General features: G+C 48.2%; 1 protein-coding gene across 1 annotated transcript in view; it reads left to right on the top strand.

Moving 5' to 3' along the window:
* FANCA (Fanconi anemia complementation group A) overlaps positions 1-10,861 on the top strand; it is a 75,617-nt gene that overhangs the window by 44,280 nt on the left and 20,476 nt on the right. Inside the window, exons 22-27 of the mRNA XM_023507506.1 lie at positions 2,156-2,269; positions 3,807-3,943; positions 5,917-5,987; positions 6,227-6,323; positions 6,414-6,595; positions 9,661-9,757. Of these exons, the coding sequence (XP_023363274.1) occupies positions 2,156-2,269; positions 3,807-3,943; positions 5,917-5,987; positions 6,227-6,323; positions 6,414-6,595; positions 9,661-9,757 (698 nt within the window). The remainder of the gene's footprint in view (positions 1-2,155; positions 2,270-3,806; positions 3,944-5,916; positions 5,988-6,226; positions 6,324-6,413; positions 6,596-9,660; positions 9,758-10,861) is intronic.

The raw sequence follows: 10,861 nt of genomic DNA, 5'->3' as shown, positions 1-10,861 counted from the left end.
CCAAAAAAAAAAAGAGTTCTTGTTTCAGTCTCCCAAGTAGCTGGTACTACAAGTGCTCACCACAATGCCTGGCTAGTTTTTTTATTTTTAGTAAAGATGGGGGTCTTTTTCTTGCTCAAGTTGTTCTCAAACTCCTAAGCTGGGGATCCTCCCACCTCGGCCTCCCACAGTGCTGGGATCATAAGTGTGAGCCACTGTGCCCAGCCTGGTGTTGCTGTTTTTTATTTTAGCCATTCTCACAGATCTAGTAACAGCTTCTTGTGGTTTTAATTTGCATTTCTCTAGTGGCCAGTAATGTCGAACATCTTTTCACATCTTATTTGCATCTGTTACTCCTCTTTCTTGGAATGTCTCCTCATGCCCTTTGTCCATGTTCTGACTGAACTGTTTGCTCTGCCCACATCGCACTCTGGCCTTCACTGCATATGTCCTGAGACTAGTTCTTTGTTAGACTTGTGGTTTGCAAATATTTTCTCCTAAGCTGTAACTTATCTTTTTCTTCTCTTAATAGAGTCAGAGGATTTTTCACTTTTGTTGTGAAACAAGATCTCACTTTGCCATCCAGGCAGTGGTGCAATCACAGCTCACTACAGCCTGGAACTCCTGGGTTGAAGCCATCCTCCTGCCTCAGCCTCTCAAGTACCACCAGCTGATTATTTTTCTATGTTTTGTTAGAGACAAGATCTCATTATGTTGCCCAGGCTGGTCTCAAACTCCTGGCCTCAAGCCATCCTCCTGCCTCAGCCTCCCAGAGAGCTGGAATTATGGGCATGAGTCCCTGTACCAGGCCTCAGTGTTTTTAATTTTATGAGGTCCAGTGTGTCATTTTTTTCTTCTCATGTCAAGTCTAAGACCTCTTTGTTTAGCCCTACATCCTAATGATTTTCTCCTGTATTTTTTTCTGAGTTGTATAGGTTTATCTTTTTTTTTTTTTGTCCTGAGTAGAGTGCCATGGCATTATCATAGCTCATAGCAGTGTGCTGTAAGTGGCAGGGTTTTGTAGATGGTTTTATCAACTTCTCCTTTATTCCTATTTTTCTGAAAGTTTTTATCATGGATGGTTGTTGAGTGATGTCAGATGCTTTTCTGTTGATGTGATGATGGGATTTTTCTTCTTTAGCCTGTCACTACAGTGGGTCACAGGGTTGGCCCTGTGTTACTCAGCTCACTGTTCTTCCCACTCTCCCCATCCTGTTGTCGAGCTCACACCCAGGGCCTTTACTTCAGTTGCTACATTTTAACTTCTGCAGGTTCCACTTGGTTCTTTACACCCTCTGTCTCCTTTGGGTGTGTTTGGGTGTTTTCAATGAAGCATTTTTGTCAAGGCTGCTTCTACTATTTGCCAGATGATCTCAGTGTCTCTGATATTGTTCAGTTGGCTGCTGTAGGTTGTCTTTCTTGTTCAGTTGGGAGTCTTTTTCATTCTCGCTATCACAAGTGATTTTTGATTGGAACCTACAATACTTTTGCACTGAGACTCTGGGTCTTATGAGACAACTTAGTTCATGAGCTCATCCTAGAAGTGCTGCAGACCTCACTGCTGAATCTCCTTCGAGTGCTGAGTCTATCCTTCAAAGCAATTTTTCTATAATGAGTTTGCGACCTTAATTGTCAGGCGTCATACAATGTAAGCTCCGATGGCCATTCCAGAAAACAGAGTTCCAAAATTGCTTTGGGTTGGACTAGGCGCTGGTGTCAGTGTGTATGTGTAGCTTCCCAAGGGGAGTACCTCAAAGGTGACCACAGGGACATTCAGCAATGAGGTGTATAGCACTTTTTCTAGGAGAACTTGACTGTTTGACCTTGTACATAAGCTTTTATCTGGGCTGGCTTCTTTTTTTTTTTTTTTAAGACAGAGTTTCACTCTGTCACATGGGTAGAGTGCCATGGTGTCATAGCTCACAGCAACCTCAAACTCTTGAGCTCAAGAATTCTTACCTCATCCTCCCGAGAAGTTGGGACTACAGGTGACCACCACAATGCCTGGCTAGTTTTTCTATTTTTAATAGAGACAAGAGTCTTGCTCTGCTCAGGCTGGTCTCAAACTCCTGAGCTCAAGGAATGCACCCTCTTCAACCTCCTAGAGTGCTGGGATTACAGGCATGAGCCACTGTGCTCAGCGTTGGCCTGACTATTAAAATCTCACCCCCTTCAGATGTATCCCCAGGAATGAGGGCAGAGCCCACCTGTGCTGAGGAGGCCCTGGGACAGCTCACAGCTGCGCTGGGAGAGCTCAGAACCTCCATGACAGACCCCACCCGATATGATGGTGAGGACACTGGTGCTCGTGTTGTTTTTCAGGGTGTGCAGCCTGTGGTTGGGGTGATGGTCCTGCATGTGGTTCTTTTATTTATTTACTTTTTTGAGACAAGAGTCTCACTTTGTTGCCCTTGGTAGAGTGTTGTGGTGTGACAGCTCACAGCAACCTCAAACTCTTAGGTTCAAGTGATTCTTTGTCTCAGCCTCCCAAGTAGCTGGGACTACAGGTACCTATCACAACACTTGGCTATTTTTAGAGACAAGGTCTCACTGACTTAGGCTGGTCTCGAACCTGTTAGCTCAACTAATCCACCAATCTCGGCCTCTCGAGTGCTGGGATTACAAGCATGAGCCGCCTTGCCCAGCCTGCATGTGGTTCTTAAATTGACCAGTGCTGATGGTTTTGATGATGCTGCCTTTCAGACACAGTGGGGATGGGTCCTCTTTGTGTTGTCACAAACTCTTGGCAGAAGGTGAATGTTCTGCTGTTTGGCATCTGAGTGAGGCAGGTGATAGAGAAAGAAGACAGGAGGATGTGTAGTTTTCTTGTCCTCTGTTCCTCAGTAGATGTCATGTCACACACTGCGCCTTACCCTGAGTCCTGCTCCTTGGGAGATCATTCATGTGCTTCGGAGCCCAGGGCAGTTCTAAACTTGCTGTCTTGTACCGTGCGCACTTTCAGACTTCCAATACAATACATGCAGAATCTGAAATGAGCTATGTTTTGACTGAGTAGCTGTGATAGGTTTATACCTATCATGAATTTATTTTGTCCAAACCAAGGCAGAGAGCCTTATGGAGGAAATATTAGCAAAGTTTCCTTGGTGCACCGCCTGGTAGGGGGTCGCCTCAGACACAACCCTTGCTCCGGCCAAGTTCAGCCTTTCACAACTGTGCTTGTGCAGAATGTGGTGTTTGGGGACGCTGCCAAAAAGGTGCAGTCCTTAATCACAAGACTGACAAACGTCAGAGCTGCCTGCTTCTCAGAGTGACAGAGGATTTCATGTGAAAGTGGCTTGCTGTGGTCTCTGGGTGTCTGGGAGACCTGGAGCCTCTGGCTCTACTTGTCTACTGAGGCACAGAGGACAAGAAAACTACACATCCTGCTGTTTTCTTTCTCTATCACCTGCCTCAGATGCCAAACAGCAGAACATTCACCTTCTGCCAAGAGTTTGTGACGGCCCAAAGAGGACCCATCCCCACTGTGTCTGAAAGAAGGCAGCACTGTTAAACCCATCAGTGCTGGTTCTCAGACAGGTGTTCAGGCCTGGAGAGTGGCCTGGGGCTTCTAATGTTGAAGATGAAAAAGGGGGTTTGTGTTGGTGAAGGATCGGTGGGTCCTGAGCTGATCACAGACAGGCAGTGATGCCAGCCCCATCCTGCCCTGGGCATGGCTTACTGCCTCTAGTGTTTTGTCCACTGTTGGCCTGAGGAGAGCAGCACACAGGGCTGGTGGAGCATGGCCTCCCCAAACAGAGGCCAGGCCTGCGGCCAGTCTGTCCCTCCAGATGTCAGTCCTGTGCATCTCTCATCTCTCTGTCTTGCAGTTGTACATGCCCAGGTGGCAGTGATCTCTGAGAGTGTTCATGCCGCCCTGCGGCACAGAGAGGACGGCAGCAGTTCTGAGGTGTCAAGGGTCCGGCTCAGCATCACAGCTCCAAAACTTGAGCAGGCAGAACAGCAGGTGGGTGCCAAGTGCTGTAAAATACGGTTTGGAGGTCTCAGCTGCTCTCAAATTGTGCAAAAAGGATAGAATCCTGTAGTCCTCTTAATTGTTGTTTGTTTTGCTAGGTCACTGTGCCTGTGTGAAGTCAGACCTGCAAGGCCTGGGCAGTGGGCAGCAGGGCTGCTGGTGGTTCCACCTCTCCCTTCCCGTTTGTGGAGAATTCTTTTTACATTTTTGTCAAAGAATATGTGAGAAAGGCCATTTGCAACCCCAAAGCCTAAATTTGTATTTTGGGCTCTTTTTTATTTTATTTTATTTATTTATTTTTTTGAGACAGAGCCTCGAGCTATCCCCCTGGGTAGAGTGCTGGTGGCATCACAGCTCACAGCAACCTCCAACTCCTGGGCTCAAGCAAGTCTCCTGCCTCCACCTCCCAAGTAGCTGGGAGGGACCACAGGTGCCGGCCACAATGCCTGGCTATTTTTTTTGGTTGCAGCCATGGCCACAATGCCTGGCTATTTTTTTTGGTTGCAGCCATCATTGTTTTTTGGTAGGCCTGGGCTGGATTCGAACCCGCCACCTTAGGTGTATGTGGCTGGCACCCTAGCCACTTGAGCCATAGGGGCTGAGCCTTCGGCTCTTTTTTTTTTTTTCTTTTTGAGACAGAGCCTCAAGCTGTCCCCCTGGGCAGACTGCCATGGCATCACAGCTCACAGCAACCCCTCTAACTCCTGGGCTCAAGTGAGTCTCCTGCCTCTGCCAGGTAGCTGGGACCACAGGCACCCACCACAATGCCCCGCTGTTTTTTGGTTGCAGCCGTCATTGTTGTTTGGCGGGCTGGGCTGGATTTGAACCCGCTACCTTAGGTGTATGTGGCTGGCGCCTTAGCCACTTGAGCCACAGGCGCTGAGCCCTTGGGCTCTTTTTTAAACAGAATCTCACTTTGTCACCCACAATGCTTAGCTAGTTTTTCTATTTTAAGTGACAGGGTCTTGGCTCTGGCTCAGGCTGGTCTCAAACTCGTGGGCTCAAGTAATCCTCCCACCTCAGCCTCCTATAGTTCTGGGATTAGAGGCTGGAGCCACTGTGCCTGGCCTTTGGGCTCTTTTTATTGACGTTATTTTAATTTTTTTTTTTTTAAATTTCAGAATATGGGCTTGGTGCCTGTAGCTCAGCAGGTAGGGCACCAGCCACATACACTGGAGCTGGCAGGTTCAAACCCAACGCAGGCTTGCCAAACAACAATGACAACTACAACCAAAAAATAGTTGGACATTGTGGCGGGAGCCTTTAGTCCCAGCTGCTTAGGAGGCTGAAACAAGAGAATCGCTTAAGGCTCGTCGCCTATATCTCAACCGGCTAAGGCGCCAGCCACGTACACCTAAGGTGGCGGGTCGAATCCAGCCCGGACCCGCCAAACAACAATGATGGCTGCAACCAAAAAGTAGCTGGGCGTTGTGGTGGGCGCCTGTGGTCCCAGCTACTTGGGAGGCGGAGGCAGGAGACTCGCTTGAGCCCAGGAGTTGGAGGTTGCTGTGAGCTGTAATGCCACGGCACTCTACCCAGGGGGACAGCTTGAGGCTCTGTCTCAAAAAAAAAAAAAAGAGAGAGAGAATCGCTTAAGCCCAAGAATTTGAGGTTGCTGTGAGCTGTGACGCCACAATATTCTACCCAGGGCAACATAGTAAGACTCGTCTCCAAAAAAAAAAGTTAATTAATTAATTAAATAATTAAATTTCAGAATATGATTTTTTATCTCTTTACAGACGACATTTGCCAATCACGCATAATAGTATAAAGTTTTGTGATTGGAGATTCGCGTTGAGGCTTGGCCTGTTCTGTTCCTGGGATTTGGGAGGGGTCTTTGGTACCTAGTTGCATTATTTGCTCTCCACACGCAAGCCTGTTTTGAGGTTCCATTTGCAAAGCAGAATTTTGATGTCTGTGTGAGCAACACGAGACATCTCCCCTTCTTGGGACTGTGTCTCTAGGTTGTGGACCTTCTGCTGACGTCCTTCTGTCAGAACCTGATGACAGCCTCCAGCTTTGTGCCCCCAGAGAGGTAAAGGCCTGCTCGTCCACTGAATGCCTTTGAGCTGTTCTGGGTGCCTCTTGCTGTTGCACTGAGTCTCTGGGGCCAGGCAGGCAGGGACACGGGACAAGTAACTCATTTCCACGGAAGCTGGTTGTCTCAGGGAGGGACTGGGTTCTCTTTTAAGACTCCCGTGCCTGGACTGCCCATCAGGGGCATGTGCAGGGCTGAGTGGCCACTGCTGATGATTCCTGGGGCTGTCCCTGCAGGCAGGGCCCCTGGGCCACCCTGTTTGTGAGGACCATGTGTGGATGCTCGCTGTTGCCAGCAGTGCTTGGCCGTCTCTGCCAGCTGCTCCGCCTCCAGGTAGGCTCCGCCTCCGAGTGGGCCCCACCTCCCCATTGTCTTCAGAGGCCCCCAGCTTTGCCACCTGCCCTTCCTTGTTTTCATTTCCAGGGCCCCAGCCTTAGTGCCTCACATGTGCTGGGCTTAGCTGCCCTGGCTGTCCACCTGGGTGAGTCCAGGTCTGTGCTCCCAGAGGTGGATGTGGGTCCTCCAGCCGGGGCCCTTCCCATCCCCGACTTTGTCAACAGCCTCCTGACCTGCTGCACTCGGGAGTCCTCACTCCTCTGCCTGAAGTAAGCCTCTGTTCTCCTGTCATTTCCTTGCTCAGCCTTCAGGGAAAGTATCATACCTGTCCTCCCAGCACTCTGGGAGGTCAAGGTGGGTGGATCCCTTGAACTCACGAGGTAGAGACCAGCCTGAGCAACAATGAAACCCTATCTCTACTAAAAATAGTAAAATAAAGCTTGGCGCCTGTAGCACGGTGGTTACAGTGCCAGCCACATACACCGAAGGTGGCAGGTTTGAACCTGGCCCAGGTCAGCTAAACCACTGCAACAAAAAAATAGCCAGGCATTGTGGTGGGCATCTGTAGTCCCAGCTAGTTGGGAGGCTGAGGCAAGAGAATCGCTTAAGCCCAGGAGTAGGAGGTTGCTGTGAGCTGCGATACCACGACATTCTACCAAGGGCGACGTGGTCAGACTCTGTCTCAAAAAAAAGAAAAGAAAATAGAAAAATGAGTTGGTGGCTCAGTGCCTGTAGCTCAGCAGCTATGGCACCAGCTACATAAACCAAAGATGGTGGGTTTGAGCCCAGGCCAGGCCTGCCAAACAACAGTTACAACTACAACCAAAAAATAGCCAGGCATTGTGGCAGGGACCTGTAGTCCCAGCTACTTGGAAGGCTGAGGCAAGAGAATAGCTTAAGCCCAAGAGTTTGAGGTTACTGTGAGCTGTGACATCACAGCACTGTACCAAGGGCAACATAGTGAGACTCTATCTCAAAAAAAAGAAGAAAGAAAAACGAGTTGCTATGAGCTATGACGCCACGGCACTCTATTCAGGGTGACAGTAAGACTCTGCCTTCCCACCCTACTTCAAAAGAAAAGTAATACTTGGTCTTTAGATAAAATTAGAAAGATAGGTGTGTAGGAAACCATACTGCCCAAAGCTGGTCACTTGGTAGCATATTGTCATGGGATCTTTTAGGACTTTATTTTATGTGTATTATGTGCATGTTTCTTTGTTTATAAAAATAGGATCATACTGTTTTACTAAACTGCTGACATTTAAGAATACTGCTAAAATTAATACTTGATGGTAATCCTAGTCTTTCTACATTTACATGTCCTGGTGGGAGCTGCTTTGTTTAGTCTTGGTTGTCTGCAGTTGGCTGAGCCAGGTCCCTGCAGCGGGTTTCTGGGTCTCCCTGCTGTCAGCCACCTCATGTTGTATGCACAGCTGGCCGTTTCTCTGTGCTGGCTCCAAGGGCATTGAAACCCCCTCCCAGTTGACGGAGTCCACGTGGGTCCTTTGAGTATGCCATATGAACCCTGCTCCTGCCCTTAAGCTCCCCTTCCCTGCAGGGCACCTCAAGGGCACACCCAGCTGGTGCTGGGAGAGGCCACAGGATCCTCTGCAGTCAGGGCCCTGAGCTAATAGGGAGGAAGGGAGCTCATCAGCACCATTGCAATTTCCAAGAGGGCATTTGGGGTCAAGGGGGTAGGTGGTTTTGGACAGGTTCTTGATGGAGGCGCGATGAGGGGCTATGAAAGAAAAGGTGTAAGTGTGCAAGGAGCAGGTGACAGTCCAGCAGGTCACCTGGCCTCCAGGTATGGACCTCAGGCAGCAGGTGCTTGGCTTTGCTGGGCTGCAGGGTGGTCCGGGCTCTTCCTGGGCACTTGGCAAAAGCAACATCCTTTGAGGATTCCATCTGGTTATTCCTGTGTACCCTGTGAGGAGTCCATATGGTCAGTCCTAGGTGCTCCATGAGGAGTCTGTCTGGTCAGTCCTGGATATCCAGTGAGGATTCCATCTGGTCGGTTCTGGTTACCTGGTGAAAAGTCCATGTGGTCAGTCCCAGGCATCTCACTCACCAGAGCCCATAGCAGTGCTGGGCCTCTGGCTATCTGCAGTGGGGACATAAGACAGTCAAGCACAGAGGTGGGAGCAGTGGAGGCATTACAGAACGTAGGGGAGAGAGGGAGGAAGGAGGGCAGAGGCCATCTGCCCTGAGGGATAGTGGTGCCTTTGGACGAATGCTCATTTAGAGAAAGATGCATGTGAGCTATGATCTCATTGTGTGTCTCACGGAGGAGGATGGAGAAGGCAGCATATTCACCTGCATTGGTGACCTCCCCACAGGCCCCTAAGACTTTCATAGCAGTGACTGGCCCTACGGTGGCCATTTAGCCTGTGGAATCTCATTTAATGCTCCTCAGTTACTAATGAGCATATGACCACATGTTGGTACAGATTGTCCCGGTTGGATTTTTGGCATTGGTGTTGCCATTTTTATTTCTTCCTGAGTGTATTATCTTGTTTTGCCCTTTGATGCTGGGTCGTGTGTGTCCGTCTGTCCCTGGCAGCACATTGGTAGGGGAAGGGGCTGCCTGCAGACCTGGGGGCCCCTGAGGATGTGTGCAGCCTGGCTGAGAGCCGAGCTGCTGGCGTGGCTGAGGCTGCCCTTGAAGTCATGTTTCTGTACCAACATGTGGTCATGTGCTCAGACATGGTGTGAGCTTTCTCTGTGGCCCTGTAGACCCAGCTCCCAGGTATCTGTGCCTCTCTGCTCACTCTTTGCTCCACAGGCATAGCCTTATTTGTGTGTGGTCCCCACACGCTCATCTGCTGCCTCTCAGCTCTGTCCTTAGCAGGACAGCCATGGCTTCAGCTAAGAGAGACTCTGCTATTGTGGGTGAGGCTATGGGAAGGTTTTTCTGAACCCAGAACTGATGCTCGGGCTGTCTGTTTTGGAATGCATGAAACTTGATTTTGTGAAAATTATGCTTCTCTATGAAAGCTATAACCCAACTATAGCCCAAGAAGAAGGAGGCAGGGGAGGGTAATTTGTGGGATCACACCTACAGTGCATTTTACAAGGGTACATGTTAAATTTACTAAGTGTAGAATATAAATGTCTTAAACACAGTAACTCAGAAAATGCGGTAAAGGCTATGTTAACCAGTTTGACGAAAATATTTCAAATGGTATATAAAACCAGCACATTATACCCCATGATTGCATTAATGTACACAGCTATGATTTAATTTAAAAAAAAAGGAAGAAAAGAAAATTATGCTTCTATTTCATGCTTTTCATTCTGTTGGATCACGTTTGTGCGTTATATTTTCTATTTTTAGGTTTTGTACAGCAGCAATTTCTTATTTTCTGTGCAAGTTTTCCTCCCAGTCACATGACATGTTGTATAGCTGTTTATCTCCAGGTATTATAAAAAAGGTAGGTCCCCCAGGTTTCTACTCTTCCATTCCCTGAGTCTCGGATTTGAAGCCCTCTAGCTGAGTGGACAGAGTCATTGTCCCCTAGCAGGTGCCCATGTAGGGTCTCCTTGTGCTTCAGGCAGCCTCTGCTTGGGTGTTTTGCAACTTTTCTTCCTATTCTGCTTTAAATTGGGGTTGTAAGGTGATAAGTATCTCTACTTTTTTTAAGAAAGAGAATTGGCTGGGCATGGTGGCTCACGCCTGTAATCCTAGCACTCTGGGAGGCTGAGGCAGGTGGATTGCTTGAGCTCACAAGTTCGATACCACCCTGAGCAAAAAGTCATCTCTACTAAAAATAGAAAAACTGAGACCAGAGGGTCGCTTGAGCCCAAGAATTGGAGGTTGCTGTGAGCTGTGACACCACGGCACTCTATCCAGGGCAACAGCTTGAGACTCTGTCTCAAAAATAAACAAACAAGTAAATAAATAAATAAATAGAATTGATATGTACAGATTAAGTGAATTTTTTTAGAGACAGAATAGGTAATTAAAAGATAAGTATTTGGGCCAGGTCTGGCAGTGCACACCTGTAATACCTAGCACTCGGGAGGCCTAGGAGGAAGGATTGCTTTAGTCGAGGAGTTGAAGGCTGCAGTGAATTTGGATGATGCCACAGCACTCTCAAAAAAGAAGTATTAATAAAAAATATGTTTCCATTTGAAGAAGAATTCTAACTCCTTTTTTCTTTTCTTTGAGACAGAGTGTCACTATGTTGCCCTCAGTAGAGTGCCATGGTATCACAGCTCACTGCAACCTCCAACTCTTGGGCTTAAGCAATTCTCTTGCCTCAGCCTCCCAAGTAGAGGGGACTACAGGCACCTACCACAATGCCCAGCTATTTTTTTATTGCAGTTGTCGTTGTTTAGTTGGCCCAGGCTGGGTTCGAACCCACCAGCCTGGTTGTATGTGGCTGGTGCCATAACCACTGTGCTACAGGTGCCAAGCCTAACTCCTCTTTTTTTTAGTAAGTGCAAGATGAATTGTACAAACCTCAGTGTCAAAAGTGAAGGGAAGTTAATTCTGCAAACCAGAGATATTCTTTTTTTCTTTTTTTTTTTTTTTT

The sequence above is a fragment of the Otolemur garnettii genome, unplaced genomic scaffold (assembly GCF_000181295.1).
Source record: "Otolemur garnettii isolate 467f Iridium unplaced genomic scaffold, OtoGar3 scaffold00185, whole genome shotgun sequence".
Lineage (NCBI taxonomy): Eukaryota > Metazoa > Chordata > Mammalia > Primates > Galagidae > Otolemur > Otolemur garnettii.
This window is presented reverse-complemented; position numbering and strand designations above follow the sequence as displayed.